This window comes from Tribolium castaneum, chromosome 7, assembly GCF_031307605.1.
Source record: "Tribolium castaneum strain GA2 chromosome 7, icTriCast1.1, whole genome shotgun sequence".
Classification (NCBI taxonomy): Eukaryota; Metazoa; Arthropoda; class Insecta; order Coleoptera; family Tenebrionidae; genus Tribolium; species Tribolium castaneum.
In genome coordinates, this window is record NC_087400.1 from 17,334,413 (window position 1) to 17,356,951 (window position 22,539).

General features: G+C 31.3%; 1 protein-coding gene across 11 annotated transcripts in view; it reads left to right on the forward strand.

The window, feature by feature from the left end:
• The first annotated feature begins 7,714 nt into the window (after positions 1-7,714).
• The window catches only part of LOC655486 (uncharacterized), a 29,992-nt gene continuing 15,167 nt past the window's right edge, over positions 7,715-22,539 (forward strand). For 4 of the 11 annotated variants that reach the window (XR_010335029.1, XR_010335030.1, XR_010335031.1 and 1 more), the window contains exons 1-23: positions 7,715-8,021; positions 8,083-8,283; positions 8,342-8,604; positions 8,658-8,898; positions 10,388-10,561; positions 10,617-10,813; positions 10,860-11,091; positions 11,141-11,295; positions 11,799-11,948; positions 12,004-12,214; positions 12,262-12,526; positions 12,580-12,638; positions 12,697-12,821; positions 12,877-13,411; positions 13,469-13,696; positions 13,747-14,100; positions 14,157-14,620; positions 14,671-14,818; positions 20,014-20,251; positions 20,307-20,478; positions 20,532-20,682; positions 22,061-22,119; positions 22,207-22,353. Coding sequence is in view for 4 of the 11 variants with exons in the window: in XM_015984261.2 (XP_015839747.2) it covers positions 7,715-8,021; positions 8,083-8,283; positions 8,342-8,604; positions 8,658-8,898; positions 10,388-10,561; positions 10,617-10,813; positions 10,860-11,091; positions 11,141-11,295; positions 11,799-11,948; positions 12,004-12,214; positions 12,262-12,526; positions 12,580-12,638; positions 12,697-12,821; positions 12,877-13,411; positions 13,469-13,696; positions 13,747-14,100; positions 14,157-14,620; positions 14,671-14,818; positions 18,009-18,244 (4,545 nt within the window). In the remaining 7 variants the exon portion in view is untranslated. Of the gene's footprint in view, positions 8,022-8,082; positions 8,284-8,341; positions 8,605-8,657; positions 8,899-10,316; positions 10,335-10,387; positions 10,562-10,616; positions 10,814-10,859; positions 11,092-11,140; positions 11,296-11,798; positions 11,949-12,003; positions 12,215-12,261; positions 12,527-12,579; positions 12,639-12,696; positions 12,822-12,876; positions 13,412-13,468; positions 13,697-13,746; positions 14,101-14,156; positions 14,621-14,670; positions 14,819-14,897; positions 15,005-16,141; positions 16,378-18,008; positions 19,088-20,013; positions 20,252-20,306; positions 20,479-20,531; positions 20,683-22,060; positions 22,120-22,206; positions 22,354-22,539 lie in introns of those variants that run through there. The other 7 variants (XM_015984258.2, XM_015984259.2, XR_010335034.1 and 4 more) reach the window with 7 other exon arrangements.

Consider the following 22,539-nt stretch of genomic DNA (forward strand, 5'->3'; position numbering starts at 1 on the left):
AAGTTGCAAAATAATCTTAAATGATCGTTTTTTTGAGGGTGAGGAAGTCGTCAAAATAATATATGAAAGCCAAACACTATATTTGTCCCTTATAATTGATGTTTTCATAATTTGTGAAACGTTAATTCATTAATAAATTATTTTCATTCATTGTATTTATCGTTTATCTATATTTAGAATACTATCGAAATTTTGCAATTAAACACATTTAACCGATTTGTTTAAATTGTGAATAAAATTAAAAAATAAAATAAATTGTATAAATAATAATAAAATATTTAAATTTGCCGCCAATTTTAGTTCCTCATACTACTAAGATATGGCGCCACTATCGAAAATTTGACGACCGGTGAATTACGTGTAACTTGATTTTCTATAACTACTATATTCTATGGCTATGACGTATCTCAAATAGATGTCCCCAATTATACAGTCAAATCTTTTAATTCGACCATATGTTAATCGAATCTTAAATTAATATTAAAATTTAATTTATTAAACTAATTCAGTAATTCGAAAAATTGATAATCCGGAGAACGCCTTGAATTAGTTTCTTTTTATCGTGATTTACCTGTATTTTATAAGTTTTTTCCTTTTTCATTAAATAAACACTTCAAATTGAAAATAAAACAAATTGAGAACATCTTCTTTGGGCATACAAATATCAAATAAGACCAATCTAGGCAATGTTGTAAATCACAAATACATTCTTTGTTGTGACATCAGCTTAACCACAGACTTTTAAGCGCCCTAAGCCGGTCGGGCCGACAGTTTTATGATCGACGCCCCGAAAGCGAGTTCGAGATTCCTCCTATTGTAGCCTTATTAACAGCCCCCAGCTGATTCAAAAGGACCATAGAAGCATTTCACTATGAAATTTGTGCAAAGGGGGTGAGCGATTTCTTTAATTTTTCAAGTGCTTCATTGTGACTGAGAGAGCGTCTCTATAGGTAGTCAGAGATAGAGTTCCTTTATTGGGAGAGTTGGGACACTAAACGTCAAACCGAGCCAATTTTGTATTATGTGGATAAGGTATATATTTCTATCCTTTTTTATTAAAATTTTTGTTAGTAACTTATGTCAGAGGTTTATGTCGAAAATAATTTCAAGGTTATAATTTTTGTCAAATGCATAAAATGACATAATTTTACGTCAAATTTAATCAGGGAAGTAGAAAACGTAGAAATTTTGGGATTACTATTTAAAAAAAGAAAATAATAGATTACCTACCAATATTAATGTTCACATTTCCGAAATTTTTCAATATTTATTTTAATATTAAATACATAACTTAAAACATATTTCAATGCTAAAAATGCTTTTCTTTCAATCACAATTTTTAGTTAAACATCTCGTTCCAAAAATTGGTCATCAAGAACCCTTCATATTTCCTGACGTCTTTTTAAATTTTCTAAAAAATGATATTGAAGATGTTCTCGTATGAAAAACGTAACAAAATCGTGAATTCCCAATAACTTTATAATTTGAAACAGTAGCTAAAGTACACGTAGACAGGTTCAACTTTCCTAAAAATTAGAACCAATTTTGGGTTCAAGTACCTACGTATTTTGTAAATGCATAGAAAAATTCCCAAAATTTCATAAATTTTGTACATAACATTATTTCGACAATCCACTTTTCCAAATGCTTGTTAATAATAAACATAAAACTTGGCAGGAAAGGTCCAGTTTCTCTTTCTTTCATCGATGATTACCATTTCTTAAATTTAAGAAAAAAATGTTTATGATGAAGAATTTAGACGTAAAATTCTTGTACTTACAAAGAAATCTCTTTTAAAATTTGGGGTTTATATAAAAAAAACTGAGAATTAACGACGACTGCCAGTCTAAACCATTTCTAAACGCAGTTAGTCGACGAAAAATGGAAACATTTTTTGACAAATTTATTTGGCTGTTCGCCAAATTTCAAGTGTAACACCACTGATTTCTATCCCAATTTGTTTTTTTATACATTCCAACCGACGTATATGAAACAAAATTTCGAAAATTGACATTCATTGTCCCAACTCTCCCAATATAGGAACTCTAGTCAGAGACAATTCTAGGTGCATTATTGTTTAGCAACGGTACAGAAATGGCGCCGCAGGCGTTACATTTACAATCACCGAGGCCGTAGCTGAGGTGGTAAGCGAACGGAAAGTTGCTCACTTGGAGAGAGCTTGTTATGGTATATTAATTACTGAAACCGCCATTTTACTGTCGGCTGCGACACCTTTCGAGCAGTCGTAAGTTGATTTGCGACCTGTCAAATTTGCAATTTCATGTGAAAATGGCGGGCGGGAGCAAATATTGGCCCCTTTGGCGAACGATTTATTTAAAACTGCTTGAAAATTCAAGTGAAACTGAAGATAGTGCTAATGACGAACGACTTTTGAGACTATTTATGATCAACGGCACTTCGGAAACCCTACTTTTTTATCGAACCCCGGCTTGAAGGAACCGTTTGCAGTTCGTTTCGCGGGCTCTGTCGAAAAACACCAAAAAGGGGCGTTATTCTGCCTTGAACTCCCATGTACAAGTTATATGTGGCTCGACACTGGAACAAACAATAGATCGTAGACAGCAGAGATCACATTTTCTAAAGCACAAAGTTGAAAACCGTCCACATTGCAGGTTTGGACAAGGAAGCCCCCATAATTTATTCATTTTCCAACAGCAGCAGGAAATCCGAGTGCCGATGTTTGTTGACGATTGCGAAGAAAGGAAGGAATTAAATGATGGAAGAGGAGATGCAGCAATTTTGCTGCCCAGGAATTGGATCGTGGAAATCGGAATTTGGTGTATAGTAATAACTAAAGTAAATTGTAAAGTGTGAAAGAATATATTTGTCTGAAAATGTACCAAAATACATTATTTATACTGAAATAAATAATAAAAAACTCATGAACTACAGCTTTTTTAGTATGGTAAGGTTATGTACACACTGAAAATTTACACAACTATAAGTATAGTCGATGGTGAGACAAACGTGGCATGAAACGCCACCTGTCGGGTGCTTCTTTTATACATATAAGTATAGTATAATTTTTTTAATTTTGGCCGAATGTTGTATAAATGTATCTATTAATACTTTCCCATCTGCTATTAGTTTTGTCTTTGTTATTACTATGTGAATGAGTGAAACAAAATACAAACCGTCAATCGTAGCGGAAAATGGGAGGGTCTACCAATCGTTCTCAAGCTATGGGATGCCACTTTGATATTTTTTGTTATTGTTTCTTGTTGTTAAATAAATATGTCTTTTGTATGTTTGCGTAGTCACCTCCATAAACAAAATGTTTACTATTAACAGCAAACATTCATGTTAATTGTGAATTTCAATTTTAAAATGATTTTTAAATCCCAAAGATATGTTGAGAGTCACTGATATGTTTTGGGTGGGTGACGTAGTTGGGCTTGCGAAAGTTTGCTGTCTCTTTTAACTGACCTAAGTGTGAGAAAGACAACTTACCCCTAGTTTTGCGGCTTCTAGAGCGGACGCAGCGCAGTAAAAAAATAGGAATAAAAGTAACATACCTAATTGAAAACCTGATGTCCTTAGTAATTAGAAAATAGCTTTTTTAAAACGCCCATCTAAAAGGGCATATAAACAGAAGCAAACTACACATTTTACAACTGTTAATTCTGTTAAAAATTTACATATTTCAACACTTTAAAGTTTATGAAATATTAAATTTTTGTTAATTGTGTGAATTTTGCGGCAATGTGTCTTTTTGAGAAAAAGTGCATTATTTAATTACATTTTAAGAAGAGTCTAGCATTGGTTTGAGTTAGTGAAATCATGAACCTTAGATAAAGAACACAAATTCACACTTTCCATTTGAGATCAATATTTATACACTTTTCAGAAATGTTTCTCTGTATACGTCGTTGGTGTATTAGGTATTAGTTGGTGTTAGGTATAAGTGACAATCCTATCCAAATAACGCAGAAAAATTTACAATTTGAAAACAAGTACAAAATATGTTTAAAAATATGCAAAAGAATGATTTGTCAAAATAAAAAATCATTATACGAAGATGTCAAATACTCTGTTCAAAAATAATTGTCCATCAACTTTGGAATTCTGATGCCGCTGTCCAAATTAGTCCAAATGACTCTATTGTTCGTTGTTTCTGTCGTTTTAAAAAACAAAAGAAGAAAAGAAATGGTCTCATTAGTAATCAAATTTGTATTTAATACTACAATGTGTTCAAAAATGGTTGTTCATCAAGTCACATATGAAATTTGAATGTAATATGCTGTTTAATTTAAATTGTAAATGCCCGTCAAAATACACAACAAAAATTAGGAAAATATAAAATACAAATCAAAACAAACTCTGACATAACTCTGCCGAAAAATGCAAAATAATGAGTAAAAAGGTAATTCAAAGGTTTTACAGAAATGACATACAATAGTCATTTGGATCAAGCGGACCATTGAATTTGATTTCCAAAGTCGACTTGATGAACAATCATTTTTGAACACATTGTACAATAAGCATTGAAACAAGGAATTCCATCATCAACTAGATGAAAAAAACATTTATCATTATTCATTAGTCTGAACTAAAACATCGCCGGGGGTCCTAGATTGAAATAAATATTTTTTGTTCTATTGGTCTGTATTGTAAAATGAATGTAAAAACCCTCGCCACAGATCACGTGCGGGATTCCAAATCTAAAGAATATATTTTCCAGATGAACTGAAATAGTTTTCCTTGACGTATCGATAATATAGTTTGCGCAAAACGTTTTTTATGTTTATACCGTACGTTAAAACTTTTTTATCTTATCAAAGTGTTAATTTAGCTAATACGAAAGCAAATAAGAAGCTCCTATTGTAACTACGTTTATAACGTTTGTGATGCGCAAAAATCCCATTTCATTTCATAGTAGAATTTTTTGACAGCGCATTTGAATTTTTTGGAGTGAAATAAAGCACAAATTGAGAGTTTCTGTATAGGAAAAGAACTCTGTGTTAAGTTAAATACCAGCGACAAATGTTGAACTAATAAAACCCACCAGAAACTTCAAAAAATGCAAATGTTTAGTTGTAAAATTTTACAATGCACTGAAGTAGAATATAGTATTTATTTCGGGTACAGATTCCCGAGACAAGACGTCTGCTAAATAGTTGAAACTGCTTTTTCAGCAAATAACATCAAAATCAAATTGATAGTCCAGCAGCAATGCGTCCGCGAGGTGACTGGATAGAGTGAAGCCACGATCGTCAGATATTCTTTTTTTGTAACAGATTAATTTTTCTCGGTGTTCGTTTGCCATTGCCATTTACCAGGACGTGATTTCTAAAATTGTGTGCTGTTTCTTTACCTATTTTTCGTCATCCTTAATGCTCTTAAGATTACTACATTTCACTTTAAAATTAGTACGGTCCACTGCCATAGCGTCATAATTTGTAGGTACAATTATCGAAACTCTTATTAAAGCTTCTTGCATCTAAAATTAAAAAAAATATATTTTTTATTTTTTATATTACCCTCGAGGTATGATTGATGATTACCCATAGGATGAGTAATAAATGACGGGTAATTTTTTTAGATTTGTGTAAGTACGTCTTCATAGTTAAACTCATGAGAACTTACAAATATTAATTTAAAAAGTAAGTAATTATTTGTATTTAAGAAATTTGAAAAAAATGAAAAATCGTGGTTTTAAGGTAATATAGGTTTTATGTGTCGTCTTAAGACAAATAACAGTGTTTTAGTATTTTAAAAAAATGCTTACGAACATATCCCCTCTGAAACATGACATGGCCTTAAATAGAATCAAAAAGTTATTTTCCTAAAATCTGATTTCTACTGATTAGTCCACCCCTCTCATCGTTGAATGTCATATAAATAGAGTTTACCAATAAATGATAAGATAAGATAACACTTTCTGTCGAAAGTGCAATTTTAATAAATAATTGTCCTAGAGTGGTTTACCCAAATACAGTTCCCACAGTTTCTTCATTTTTGGAATGGTAAGTGATGAATTTAATTATCAAAATGGTATCTTTATTGTGTTTTACTTTCCTATTTTTTGAAATGAGGAAACATGATATGTCAACATAAAAAGTTTTAGGTAGGACAAAATGTATAATAGGTATAACATAATAGTGTTATGTTTTTTTGATTCATAACCTCCTCATATTGGTTTTAATATTTAAGAGTAAGAACCACAGGAAAGGATAACAAAGTAGCGCAACTATTGTTCAAAACTCACTTTCACAAATAATCAATTTTAATCATTATTGTTATCTTACATAAATTTTATCTAGGTATAATTGTAACACCATCAATATCTAATTTTTTTAAAGAGGTACTAGAATGATAAAGAACAGTAAATAAATTCCTAAAATTAACAATGGTGTCATTACTCAAAAACCAATGAAGTGTAGCTATGGTGTCAAAATTTAATATGTACAAAAATAAAATCGACCAGTATGATTTTTTTTAAACAGTGCGTTCGGTAAACGGACCGCCATCATTTTAGTTTTTATTTTTTCACAAATAGACTACTTGATACATCAGAATAAGTGATAATAAAACATGTTCCCTCATTGGCCATTTTTAATTCCCTCTAGTTCTTCACAGCATCATAAGAAGAAAAATGCACATGCGGAATGATACTTTTCTGTCCAAAGTTGCGAACATGCAAAAAAGAAGCAAAAAATTTGTTTTAAGTTATTTGGTGTTCAGTAATGCCACTAGTATCCATTAAAAGAGCGTGTCCGCGACTTTTGACCCACTCGATGAAACAAAGATATGAAGTTAATGCGTTTTTTTTTTGGTCTCGGATAAAATCTCCATTTAACTAATCGGAATTTAGCAGATCTCAGATTTGATTTCATATCATGTTTGCACCGAAACTGAGTCACTCTTGTCTAGTTAATTGTCGATGCCATTAGGCAACACTGTAAATTTATTCGATTTGACATGCTTTTGGGAAATGTAATTGAAACGATTCACCTCATATCTGTAAATATTCAAGTTTAAATGGTTGGCATTCTGGCATTTTTCATTTTTATTTTTGTTAAGACTGAAAAAATTCAAAGAATTGGTTTTTCGGTTTTTGCAAGAAGTTTGTAAGACTGACAAGATGTACTTTGTCTGCCAATGTGGTCTTCAGGTTTTTTCGATAGACTCGTTGAATTGGAAGTTTTTGGAGTTCTCCAGGTCCAACGGCCACTAGTTCGCGCAATTATTGAGTTAACAATTTTTGAATAAAAGTTCACAACTTGATTTTTGGAGGTTTATTGTGGGTACAAAACGTTTCACCTATCATACTGACTGCGCCAGTTAACTTACTGACCAAACAGTTGGCTTTTAAATAAATTTATACTGCTATAAAGCGGAAGAATGTCTGCCTTTTACGATTTGATATACATATTTTTAAAATAAAAATCCGTACTAAGTTCTACATGAAAACAAGGAGACATTTCTGAATATAATTTACACTTAAAGGAAAGTAGGCGTTATCTGCTTGAGATTTGTTTCTGAGACTTGTGTTACGCACTGGTTTAGCAGAAACACATCACTTACGGATAATGAACAACTTTTCTTTACTTGTAGTATAATAAACAACTATAAAACAATTTGCAATGTACTTCTAAATTAGGTTATGCTGTAATATCTATTTGGCAATTTGATTATTGTAGACTTAAGTACCTAATTAATTAATTAATTTAATATTTTTAGAATTACTACAATGTTACAAGAAATAAAGTTAATATTATGGAAACACACAGTTAGAAGAAAAAGGCGTTGGTTGCTAACGCTTACCGAATTTCTAATTCCCATATTATTATTTACCCTAATTACGTACGGTAGATCTAAAATAAAAGGTCTAGACAAACGAATAATCAATTATCCAACATACTATGACATAAAGCCACTCCACGATGTATATTCTTATTTGGATGTTGGGAAATTAAACTTGTTGTATTCACCTTACAATAACTTCACTGAAAATGTTATCGCAAAAGTACAGAACACACTCCAAATACCTGGCGAAAGTAGGGTTCTTTAATTGCATGTTAAAAATATATATTTTTTTATATACATCGGTTTTTTTAGTTGTAAAAGAGTTTACTTCATTTGAAACACTGAAGCAGCACATTAAAAATGGGTCATATTGTACATCCATGACAGTTGCAATTAATTTCAAAGGACATGATCCTAAACATTTGAATTACGATCTGAGTTTCTACGACAAATATTTACTATGGGATACAAGAAATTTATTTGTTCACGATTTATCAGTTCAACAAGTTAAAAGTGAGTACCTACATATTTTTGCAATATTATTCATAAAACTAATATTTTTCGATTGAAGGATCTTCAAAATATTTGTACAAAGGCTTTGTTGCATTCCAATTGGCTATCAACTTAGCATTTATAGAGCTGCATGAAGACAAACACCTACCTATAAATTTGGATATTTCCATCGAAGAGTTTCCATATCCGCCTCACACTGATGTTTCTCGATTGAGTCAACTCTTTATCAACTATTTACCACTGATCACAATTTTCAGTTTCGTATTTTTATGCCTTTCATTATTACAAAGAGTTGCTAATGAAAAATATGTCGGAAGTAGGGTTAGTGGGCATACAATGTTGTTAAAGTAAAAATTAATTTGGAGATATTTTAGGAATTAATGAAGATGGTTGGTATGGATTCGGCTATGTTATGGTTAGGATGGTTTATTGATGCTTTAACTGTAAATTTTTTTTCTGTGATACTAATCGTCATTTTGATGAAAGTACCTCTCTGGGAGGTTCCATATCCACTTGTGGAATATTCAAATGGTTTCGTTATATTTGCGTTTCTTTTGTTATATTGCATGGCAGCTATCACATTTTGTTTCCTTATAGCTACAATAATAAACAAACGTAAGTATAGATTTTTTGTTAACAAATGTTTAAATTTTTCAACTAAAAAATTTACTTATCAACTATATAGTGCGTTCAAAAAGTTCAAAATTTTGAACGTATGTTAATTTCTTACGATTAGGTACATACAAAAATACTGGCGTTGGAGAAAATCGCAAGTAGCGCGTTTGACACTTCAACAGAATAAAACGATAATCTATCAAAGACAATAAAAATCTGTCAATCTAAATTCCACAGCAAAAGTTGATCTAAAGATTTTTTAAACGTACCGTATTATGAACATGAAATCGAAAATAAACTGAATTAGAGAAGGCCGTGCCTGTGGAATTTTAGCTATACGTCAAAAATTGACAGATCAGGATTTTTTCAAAATCATTGTCTAAATTATTCCAAAATGGTGTTTACCATTCAACAAAAAGCCTATTAGCTAAACAATAAAAACTATAAAAACGCCAACATCGCATTTTACCGAATAATTTTTTGTAAATAAGATTGTTAAAATTGTAAAATTGTTGTTAAGGTCTCTCAATGAAAATACAATGTGTTTTTAAATGATTCTCATCTGTTAATTTTGAAATTGGTTTACATCAATTTGTGCCGCTCTTCTCATTTGAATCCTCTGTCAATAAATGTCACATCTGTCAGTTGAGAAATTCAATTAATTTTTTTTGAAAACTTTGTTAAAATGCAATTAAATTGTTACACCGATCAAGAAAACATTTTTAATATCGAAGCTTATTTCCGAATTAGAGAGTTAATAAATGGAGAATGGTAATATTCGACGTCTAAATGCCTTTCATTAGTTATATGAAGCGGCATTTTCTGATTTTACATGAGAAATTCACAGACGACTAGATGAAAATCATTAAAAAGTACATTGTACAAAGCGATCAAAAAGTCCTTCTATCAAGTAGGCGTATTACTTGAGAAGGTGTGTCCGGTATCGTATATTAGTTCAGCCTACTGTCAAAATTTAAACTAAAATTTCCTCAAACGTAAACTGTTAAATTCCATGAATCCATGATACAAATAACACCCGAACGTTACACGACCCGTAAATGGTGTCTATGGGTCAGAAATGGATTTCAATAATAATTTAATTTGCTTAATTTTGTTGACATTTTTTCTTTGACATTAGGCTTGATTTCCACAGACATACGCCCTTTAATTTCTAAACTTACTTGATAGAAGAACTTGTTGATTGCTTTGTATAAATTACATTAGCTATTATTTTTTGTAGTTCATCAATAATTTATAAGAGCTAATTAATTATTGTTAAATGTTATTTTAACAACTGAAAAAAAAATGAGTTTTACTAACGTAAAAGCAATATTTCTGGACACCTCCTTAGTTTTTAACACGATGTTAAAAAAATGTAGCTAAAGTTACACTTCCCTTTTAGGCTTGCTTTAATTTGGTACATTTTCGATCTCATGGTATAAAGTGTCTAGACGTAAAGTCACAAGTTACACTTAAAATGATATTTTAGCATCAACAGCAACCGTGGTTTTTTTGCTGATTTGGATTTTCTCTTATTTCATATCACAGAATTTAATAATCTCATACGAATATTCAGCATGGACTTTGAAAATATTTTTCACTTTATTTCCCAACATGGCACTCTATTACGGATACAAAGCGATTTCGCTTTATGAAATAAGAGGTACAACAAACAATTCTTAGTGCACAACTTTTAATTTAATTAAAATATTTTTTAGAGACTGGTGTCCATTGGTCGAATATGTTTCAGTCAGGAAGCGGTGGGGAAAACGATGTTACGATGGGAAGCGTTTTCATAATGTTGATTGTTGACATGGCTGTCTTAACATTGTTAACAATCTACATTGAGAATATTAAGCCAGGAAACTTCGGAATTGCCCAACCACTTAATTTTCCTTTAATAAGAATGAAGAATGTAAGTTTCCTGTTAATTTAACAACAAAATAAGTGATAAATTTTAGTATCTTAAAAAATGGTTTGTTCATGACTCACATGCTGATTTAACTGAAATTCCTCTTATTGATCTAGAAGGAAGACAGAAGCCACCTTGTATCGAAATTCGTAACCTATATAAAAAATTTAACAACACGGTTGCTGTTAATAATCTAAATATGACTATCAACGAAAACCACATAACTGTCTTGTTGGGACATAACGGCGCAGGCAAAACTACAACAATGCATATTTTAACAGGTATTTTTACATATTTTATTTAAAAATACTTATTATTATTATTAAACAGGAATGATCAATGCCACAAGTGGTGATATCAAAATTAAGGGAAACAACATAAAAAAAAATACTAGTGGAACTAGAAAACTTCTTGGTTTATGTACACAACACAACTTACTTTTTGAAGATTTGACAGTTTTTGAACATTTAAAATTTTTTGCATTGGTATGACAATAGAATATTAAAAAAACAAGTTTCATAAGACCTCTCTTGAAGCACGAATTCAGTTTAAAAAACGAGTGGCGTTAACTACGAGTGCTTGAATGAGTGCTTTAAAGTTTTATGAAACGTTTTTTTTATACTATTTCTTGTAATTTGCCCCTTTTTTGTTGTTATTTTAGTCGATTCAGGGATTTTTGTAACAGTTAGTAATGTATCAATTATGAAAGTTAAAAATTGATTTTAAATTTTTGTTTTATAAAATTTTGTCAAAAAGAGTGTGGATGATAATGAAGGTAATCTTGCATGAACGTCCCCTGAAATTTGTGAAATTAGCAAAAATACAGTCCCCAAACCTAACAAATTTTGTAAAATGTTCCGTCAAATAATGACTATTATGACATCGAACTTGATGACATTGCGTGCTTTAAGATCCCTAATAAAGCATCAAAATGTTGGCAAATTACAAAAAATAAATAATGTAACTGTTTTGAGTCTTATTTTATTAGATAAAGCGATCGAGACATGCTACCGAAGAAGCAGAAACAATATTACAAAAACTTGGTTTTAAAGAAAAAAGAGACGAAATGGTTTCTACTCTATCTGGTGGAATGAAAAGAAAGCTATGTCTTGGCATGGCCTTGATAGGTGGTTCACAGGTACCTTTTTATGCACCATTAGATTGTAAAACTTTTGATTTGTTTTAAATTAAAGATACTTGTTTTGGACGAACCTACTTCTGGTATGGATCCAGAATCACGTCGTAAAGTTTGGGATCTGTTACTCGAATATAGAAAAATGAGAACTGTACTAATTACAACTCATTTAATGGAAGAAGCTGATGTTCTTGGAGACTATATTGCCATCATGGAGAATGGACAATTACAAGATTGTGATACTCCGTACAATTTGAAAAAGAAATACAGTTAGTTTTTTAAAATAGATATTTTTTTGACTGATCTGTTTTTTAAGACACTGGTTATCACTTATCTTTGATCTTAAAAACACGAGCCTTCGAAGAAACAATTACGAAAGAAATTCAACGATACATTTCTGAAGCAAAATTGTTACCTGCAAATTACTATACATCAACTCACGATATTTGTGTTTACTTATTACCTATGAATAAGAGAAACAAATATAAAAAAGTTTTGGAATTATTAGAAAAAAGAAAAGATGATTGGCGAATAATTTCAATAGGGCTCAACTTGACGACACTTAATGACGTCTTTTTAAAGTACAATCATTCTAATGTAAATACATACAAACTTCTAATTTGGATGTTTTTAGAGCGCGAGGCCAACATCTTGGGCTTCAACAGAGCGAAGTTGACGTAAAAACAACTCCTGGTAAGTGAGATTGAAAAAATATAGATCTTTATTAATTTATCCGCTTTGACTTTTATAGATGAAATAGATGTATTTCATAAGAGACAAGGAAATTTTACATGTTCTATGCGGGATCTATTTTTGGCGTTAATTATCAAACGTTGGTATTTCTTTAAGAAAACATTTCATTGGTATTTTCTTTGCGTAAGTATTAGTTACATAGTTTGAAACTAAGTGTAAAAAAAATTCGTGCCTACAGATGATTTCATCAATTGCAATTTTTCTTTTTGCGATTTCATTAAGCATATCAAATGTGGACTACAGTAACGATCCAGAACCTCAACTAAATTTAACTTTAAGAGTTTACGAAAAATCACATTCCTATTATGAGTGCGATCGTTCAGTGGAATTGACAAAAATAGCATCTTTCTATGAGAAAATTGTTAGACAACAAGGAGGATATCCTCAATTCGCAAACGATGTTTCTGAAGAAATTATACAGAAGGGAACTCAAAATATAGCTTTTTATAAAAGACACATGATTACGGCTGCTGAGTTTAATAAAACTTCAAGTAATCATCTCAGTGTTAATGTTATGTACAATCGATTTGCACTTCATGGACTTCCGATTTCAATTAACTTGGCATCTAATGCAATCGCTCAAACATTGCTTAACGAAAGTTATTCAATAATAACAAGTAACACACCTTTGAAGTCATTCAGTTGTAAATCATTTCCTCCAGAATTATCTGTATTAAATGTGGCAGGTGTGTGGGTTTTACTTATACCTTTAAGTAAGTATACTCAAAAAGTACATATTCAATGATTTTATTGTTTTTTGGTAATTTTAGGTATGTTAATTTTTGGCAGCAATTTTATTATATTCCCAAATGCAGAAGTTTCCACCAATTTCTTTCAGCTCCAAATATTTGCCGGAGTCAAATCATATTTTTACTGGCTTACAAATATTTTCTTTGATTTTGTATTTTCTGTTCTACATCTAGTGCTTCTTTTTTTGTCGTTATGGCTTTTAAATTTGTTGGCATTTAACTCTATACTTTTTAGAAGAGAAGAGTTTGGTATGAGTTAACATTATGGAAAATAAACGGTATAAAGTAATATTTTACAGAAACATTAATGACAATATGTTTATTATACATGGTGACGTCACTTCCTTTCTGCTATTTATTCAGTTTTAAGAAAACAATGGCAACGGGATTAACTTCATTTTTTGTTACTGGAATTTTTACCGGTCTTACGTGTACACTTGTTATCGTAGCAATGGAACTGTCTAAGGATGATTTCTACATAAGGCTTGCAAAGAACCTGACCCACGTCTTCGCAACCTTTTTCCCACAATTCAGTTTAGGTTATATTTGTACAAAATTTACCACAAAATTTGTTGAAAATTTCAATTGGAAATACATGAACCCAAACAAAAAAAAGCATATTTGTCGTTTGACGCCGAACCCATGTTGTTATGGTATAAAAATAAGAAAGTTGTGTAATTACTAGTATTCATCTCAAATGCATTTTCAGGTAATTCGAAAGAATGCGACAACTTCAAAAGTTATTTTTTTAACGATACAGTGGGAATCCAACAGAATCTCTTAGAAATGTTTGTGGCATTTGGATTATATTTTCTTTTCTTATTGCTTAGAAACACGGAAATAATGCGAAAAATTCTTCATTTAATCAGATTTACTCCGTCACAGATTTATAATAAATTTACAAAACAAATAGGAAAACACGGTAATGTACCTGCTTTATGGGAAGATGGTGGGAGTGAAAATGACGCATTAGTTGCTAAAAAAGTAGTTAAAACATATGGTCTAAAAACAATACTGCAAAGTGTAACGCTGCGAGTGTGCAGGACCATTTGTTTTGGATTGTTGGGTGCAAATGGTGCTGGAAAATCGACCATATTTAATATTTTAACAAAATCACTATTTTTTGACGAAGGTACAGTTGTAGTAGAAGGAGTTCCCATAACACGAAATGATGTGAGTATTATTTGATCAAAACTGTTCAGGTAGTTAATTTTTTTTTGTAGTATACCAAAAAAATCGGTTACTGCCCTCAAGAGAACTACTTAAATTTTTACCTAACTGGCAGAGAATTAGTATACACTTTCGCATGTCTGAAAGGATATTCAGACACAGATGCACAACAAGTTACAAAACATTTGCTAAAGGCTTTTGGTAAGTTTTTTAAGTTATAGAACTAAGCATTTTTTGCTTAAGGGGGAGAATACCCACGCTAAAAGGTGTCGAATTTTAGCCATTTTCCTCGGTGTTTCACAGCCATTTTTAGTAACGTTTTTGAAAGTTATTTACAGGATACGTTCACCTACTCGGGCTGTAGGTGCAAAAGTGTTTTAAAATGCTGTAAGTGCTTTATTTAATTCTGAAAAAAATCATAAAAACTAAAAAAAAATTGGTGTACTTTGAACATCATTTCCCACCAACATTGTGTGTTAAAAAGAAAATATATTACTTTTGCACCTGTAGTGGACTCTTGGGAATAAAGCAGCTTTTGTTTTAACTTGAACTTGTCAATCGTTAACTGGTAAAAATCTTAAAACAAACTTGCGGTTCTTGTCTATGATATCAGCAATCCTCCTATTGCGCGTTCGCTTCAATTCAGTGTCGTACATTCATTTTCATGGGTTATGACCGGGGTGCACTTACAACCTTAAAAACGGACTCGTTTACTAAACACTTATTCTCATGCAAAATTATCTGCTGAATTCAAATCTGGATTTAGTTTCTCGATTTGGAGTTGTCTTCATCATAAAAAGACGTTTTTGAAGAAATTCTTGAAAAACTTAAAATTGGATAAAGATAGAAACTTCGATTTTTTATGCAAAAGATTGCTCAATGAATGTAGTTTTTAACGTAAATACACAACTTTTTGCTTTGAAGAAAAGAAAACTGAGAAAATTGGGCAACACTACGAGTACAAAGAGAGATACGCGACATTGTCACTTCAAGTGCATATCGTAGTAACTTTAAATTGCAATAACTTGTTGAGTGTTAAAGATATCGAAATAATTCTTGCACCAAAAACTTATTTAAGCTATTAGCTTCATTTCATCTCGATTATGTATAGGTCTGTCTTTTAAGATAAAAAAATTTCTTGGAACTCGAAAATTTCACTACACAAATATGAAACGTTACAAAAAAATGCAATTTTCTCAATTTTCTTGTGTCCAAACTAAAACTTGTGTCTATTCATTAGAATCCACATTCACTAAGAAATCTTTGCAAACAAAAATAAAGTTTCTAGCTTTATGCAGAAGGAAGATGTAACGATGTAACTACCAATTTTACCAATTTTAAGTTTTTCAAAAATTTTCATAGAAACGTCTTTTCGTGATGAAGGCAATTCCAAATCGAAAAACTTAGTTTGGATTCTAAGTCAACAGAATTTTTTTTATAAGACTCAGTTTAAAAAAACGTGTATCCTCCAACCCGTACCACGAAGGACTATAACCACAGAATATTGAATAACAGGTTTTACAGAAACGCATCTGTCCTTGTCCCGATAGAGCGAAAGTGTCACTAGCACATCTATAGTTGCCAGCGCGTACCAAGTGTTATCGCGGGCGATTTGAATTGCCCGTATTTATTTTTCTTTTAAAGTTTGATTGCATTTTTCGTATTATTTGTAAATATTCACAATAATAGTTGGTAATAACACTTTCTGATGTTAGACAACTATTGTTGCTGAATATTTACAAAGAATACGAAAAATAAAATTAAAATTATTCGTTCACTGGAAAAGTATAATAGCTAATGTAATTTATACTTTCAATAAAATAAGAGATCTAATCAATAAGAACTATTTTACATTTTTATCAACCTTATTTAAAAAAATATTTGGTAGAATGCTACGTTGGCGTTTTTATAGTTTTGAAATAGCTAATATTACCACAATAACAATGTCAAAATTAAAGTAAAATAGGTCACAAACATTTGATTTTTGTAAAACAAAAATACACCTGAACCCTACTGACAATATTTGTTAGATTGTAGAAATTGTAGAAATATAACTGCATAAGCATAAGGTTACTTCAAACTATCTTGCCCAGGCAGTGCTGCTTTGAGTGTGTGAAAATATGTATAATGTAAAACAATCAAGGGATGTAAAATTATAAAAAGTATTTAAAAGTAAAATAAATATACGGTGAATCTACAGTTAGAAAGATCAAAAATAAGCATTTAAAAAATAAACATAATTTTAACAATAAATGTTTTCAAATGTTTTATCATAATAATTAATTATTTAACAAGTTTGAGTGTAAATCGGACGCTTTATTTCACGAGTAGATTTTTAAACCACAAGTGATATCAAGTAATTTATCATCCACAAGGTGGAATAAATGAACCGATTTACACAAAGAGCTGAACACCACAACATTTTATTCTTCAAATAAGACCCAACAAAGTTTAAAATTGCTTTAAAATCTGTTTCGTATGGAGAAATGTCAAACATTTGTCAAAACTTCATTACACAGTGGAAAAACTGTAAACACCAAACCACAGCTTCGTTGATTAATGAAGGGACTTTCCCTTCACACGGCTGGCCGCATTGCTTAGTTCCTTGGCATATTTTTGTTTCTGAGAGGGAGCCACTATAAAGTAAAACAATTCTGACAGTTCTAAGGTTAAGTGTTATCACACTGCTGTCAGTGCAGAAGAGTTCTAAGGCTAACCCATTAGTTTTAGATGTATAGTTGTAGAAAACGTATTCTACAAACATTTGGCACGTGTTTTTACTGTGAGGAACCAAAAGCGCATGTTGCCATATGAGTGACCAATAACCTATGCCAAGAGCGAACTGCGAAACACAAAACGAACGTAAAAAGCGTCATACAAACTTGAACATTTTGCTGAATGGTAAACAAACATTTTTATGCTCACGAAAATGATCAAAAGAGTGTTCGAACGCATTTGCAACCACTGTACAAAACGTACCCATTAGTGTCCAAATGCTTTGTATTTCAAATTTATGTTAAAACTTGTGGAAAAAAAATGAAACTAAGCTTTGTCTTGCCTTCTTGTTAGCAAAATTTTGTATAAATCTTGTGCAAAAGAGGTTGAAAACTTAAATTTGTAAAAAATATCACGGTTGTCACGTTTGACACGAAGTGAATTTTTCAGCAGCAACTAATAGATGGCGCTACAATAAAGTAAGCTGTCAAAAAACACTTTTTTTGTTCAATGCGACCAGCCGTGTAAAGGGTACCTCCCTTCACTAAACAAGGAAGCTGTGCACCAAACAAACCAAGCACAAAATGGCGATTTGCACAATGGCAATATTTACTTTTTAAATTGCGTCAACTGTCAACTGTTACAGGTCCAATGTTAATTTCTGCCGATATTATAGGTAGCTTCGCTAAAATTGACTATACGTGTGTGCGACATCTGCGACGGCAATCGGAACTACAGTCGATTTTGAATTTGGCGCCTATACTTGGCTTGGTGCATTTAGGTTTCACCACCCTGACTATAACTTACGAGACGAGATACAAAATCGCACGATATTCGGTACCCGTGGAGGGGGAAACTTATGGAGGGAACATAAGCGAGAAACTGTGGTTCTTGCACAAACACCTTTTATGACTCTTTGCAAAGTGCGCGCGCTAACTTACTTCCCCACTAAATATTTGAGACCAGTGGTGTAGTCGGCACATTTTAATTTTAGGGACACTTGCAGCTTACTATTGTCAGAATTTACATTGTTAAAAACACTAATTGCTAATACTAACAATTAACACTATTACGTGCTATTATCTAAAAGTACAGAGTTTGCGCATCACAAACGTTATAAACTTCGTTATATTATAAGCTTCTTACTCGGATTTTTATTGGCTCGATTAACACGTTGCTAAGTGAATATAAAGTTATAACGTACAGTATAAACATCAAAAACGTTTTACTTAAATCAGAAAGTATTAAAATATCTGTTTAAAACAAAAAGAACGAAAATAATCTGACAGCATAGTTTTTATGAGACGTTTATGGTATCAGCTGATTTCTAGAAACAGTTTCAGACCTGCGCGCTGATTGCATTCTTAAGCGGGAAATTCAGAATAGGCCATAAAAGGTGTTTATAGATTGCCAAGAATCTAAACGGATTTCCTTCAATTTGCCGGTGGTTAAGTATTGGGAAGTGAACTTATGCCTAAATCGTTTGAAGATAAAAAATATGGTGTCGTGCACTTTTTTGTAAAAAATTTAATTTTCTACTACCTCAGTCCGCAGTCTACTACCGTATTCGCAGCGTTTTGAAAAATATAAGACAGAGTGCAAATTGGTAAAACTTTGAATTTTTTTAAATATAGTTTAATATACAACGTGCTCAAAAACTGGCGCACCAACTCAATGGTGTGTGGTAGAGAAGTGGTTACATATAAAGGTAAAAATAGTAAAAAAATTCTTTGTACTAAAGTTATTGATAAATAACTAATTTTAGGTAAACGATATGTGGCAACGTTGTCTAACAGTCATGATCGCAATAGAATTTGAGCATCAATAAAAATAAATTATTTTTGAAACGGTTTCCTAGGAAATAATTATCTGTGTTGGCACATCTACACATTGTGATTTTTTGGATAAATTTTAATTTTTTTAAATTAAAAAATCTGCTAAAATCTGATAGTAAATTTAAAAATAATTGCTTATCATTTTGTTACGGAACGATTACCTGGTATGAAACATAAGAATATAAAAAAATAATGATAACTAAAGAAGTTAACACAATAAGTTTGTAGCTCCAGATTTTTTAAAATATAACTGTAGGAATTTTTTCAACATTTTTCCCGTAATCTGCACTTGCTTCTCAATAACGTACCACTGAGTTGGTGCGCCAGTTTTTGAGCACCCTGTATAATTTTTGTACTATTTTTATCTTCTACTATTGAGAATTTAGTGCTCTATCTGCCTGTATTTTTTTATTCGCCTTGTGCTAACCTTTATTTAATTACACCTAATTCTATAAATTCATTGCTCTGAAAACTTGAACGGTAATGGAAAACTGCGCCTCTGGTGACAATAATGGAACTCAAGGACGGGGACGTTTTATTTGTACGTGGTTTCATATCCTCAGTTTTAGATATCCGTAACCCGGACGAACAAATACATTATTAATTATATTGCGCGCCATTGACTGGACCCTCTTCTGGACAGTTGACGTTGACTACATAAAATATATGAAAGCAAATGACTTTTTACCGTTTAGATGCGAAAAAATAATAATTCTTGCCCTCAACTTTATCTCACTTTATGTGACATCATGCCTTTTTGTAACACTATGAATACGCAAATAACGCTTGGTTTCATACTTTAGCCCAACCCTCAATCTCATGTGACACATTGCTACTGATTTTTAGAGCTTGAAAAGTATCAAGATAAACCTTGTTCGGACTACAGTGGTGGAAATAAAAGAAAATTATGTTCCTGTCTAGCATTTGTAGGATCTCCACAAATAATATTATTGGATGAACCTACAAGTGGGGTGGATCCTTCTAGCAGACGTACCTTTTGGAAAATTATACGCAGCTGGAAGAAGGATACATCGTTTTTACTTTGTTCTCACAGCATGGAAGAATGTGAAAATGTATGGGACGAGTAAGTATTGTAGCTCCTATTCTGTTAAAGTAGGCTATGTAATATTTTCTTTTAGAATAGCAATAATGAAAAAAGGTGTAATAGAGGACAAAGGAAGTCTATTGGAATTGAAAAATAAATACAACAAAGGCTACACTGTTACAGTAAAATTAAAGTCAGATAAAGACATTGATTTACTTAAACAGAAACTTTCTGAACTACAATTACACTTATCAGAAGAATATGCTGTACAAAGTTATCTCTCTAGTAATTTACTTTATTTATATTATTATTTTTGTAGGGCTCTTTGATATATAAAATACGCAATGAAAACAAACTATTAACTGAGATATTCACAACATTTGATGCTTTACAAATGGAATTTCCTTGTATTGATGATTACATTGTTAATCAAATTTCTTTAGAAGAAATCTTCTTAAAACTTGCAAATGGTAAGTTTAGCTATGTTGTCTAAAAATCTCTGTTTTCTAACCACCCGGTATACTAAATTAAATTAGTTTCTTGGAAATCAATTTTATTATTAATAATATTTTTATTATTAATTATTATATTATATTATATTATATTAATAATATTTTTATTATTAGTTAGTAATATTTTTTGAAAATTGGCATCCGTTTGGTGTTGCACAAGGAAAATAGTATCAAAATGATGTCACTTTTAATTACACTGGAAGACAGTATCAACTGTCTTATTTGAAATGGGAAGCTACACCTACTGTTTATTGTGTTTTTGGATTTCTCAAGTTATTTTAAGAGAGTTTTTATCAACATTTTCTACACTTAAATTAGGCTGTTTTTAAAATACTTGTCCTAGGATTCTTTGAATTTTTTAATTTAAAAAATTTTGAAATCGTTTTTTTTGGTATTTAAAAGAGATGTTGAGAAGGAATTAACGGATTATGAGTGGGTACTAATTTTCAGATATACACGGTGTTCCGCTTACGAGTGCAACTATTTGACCATAAATTAACATTTAAAAAATATTTAAAAAAATTGTTTTTGATTTATTGCTCTTGAAAAATATTTAACTAATTTTTGTAAAATTTGGCATGCGAACATTATTTTTATTTACCACATGACAGTGTAATTTGCATTTATGTAATAGGTGCCCCCTTGGAATAACTTGTCTTACAACTTTTTAGTACAAATTAGTTTGGCTTTGCCATTATGAGCGTTTAAAATCTCATTTAATTTAAAAACTTTTTTGTCTTAGAATTAACGATTTTCGAATAAAATGCAAAAATGTAAAACGAAGCAGTTAGCATTAAAGGACATATCGGCGCTTATTCAAAGCTTCATCTTGTGAAATCTGATAAAATTGTGTTTTACAATTGATTTTTAAAGCAAAATTGATTCTGTGTGAAGAATGCTTTATATAGAAAGACTAGAAAGAGTACTGGATAACCTGTCATCATTATCATTATCGGATCTAATGTGGGTTTTAAACGGAACAGACTGTATTCTCTTCCAAGCGAAATAGTGAAGACTGACTAAAGTAATATTTCATGACAACAATCCAGTTTGGGACATAAAATGATTAGTCTGCAGTAAAATGCAAATTAGGGTTTCTTTGGGCTTGCTTCGGTTTAGGCCCCATATCTGTTCATGACATTTGTTTTGGAAAGTGTGACGAAGTGAACAATAAACGTGTTTACCCGAAGAAACCCTAATTTGCATTTTAGTGCAGACTAATCATTTTCAGTCCCCAACAGTATTGTTATCATGAAATAATACTTTAATCAATTTTCATTATTTCGCTTGGAAGGGTATACATTCAAAATTTTATATAATTAAAACTTATTTTCAGATTCCGGTGCCGCAACCCATAGGAAAAAAAAGAGAACAAAAAGGAGAGCTGTCCCACAGGTGAGTTTAAACTAGATTTTTGATAAATTTTCATATTTTAATAACTCTGACTTTGGACGGCTTCACCGCAAACATTTAATATTTTAGTTATCCTCCTCTGAATTATCTATCGAGGATACGCTTCACGGTAAAGAGGTCCCTACAATAATGGGGCACAATATCGATGACAACAATGAGGAAAACAACATGGACAGGATAACTTTCAAAAATGAAATTGCTTCTAAAGATACAGAAGTGAGTGAATTTAAAACTAAGAGACCCTTGAAGGAATTACTTACTACAATTAAATAAATTTGTTATATTGATATAATTTTATACTCATGTTGTCTAAAACAAAGTTTAAAAACCCGACACACCAAACGTTTATTTGAAACATAACGTGTGGGAATATAAAATAAACTAATTCTTACAATGTTTGCT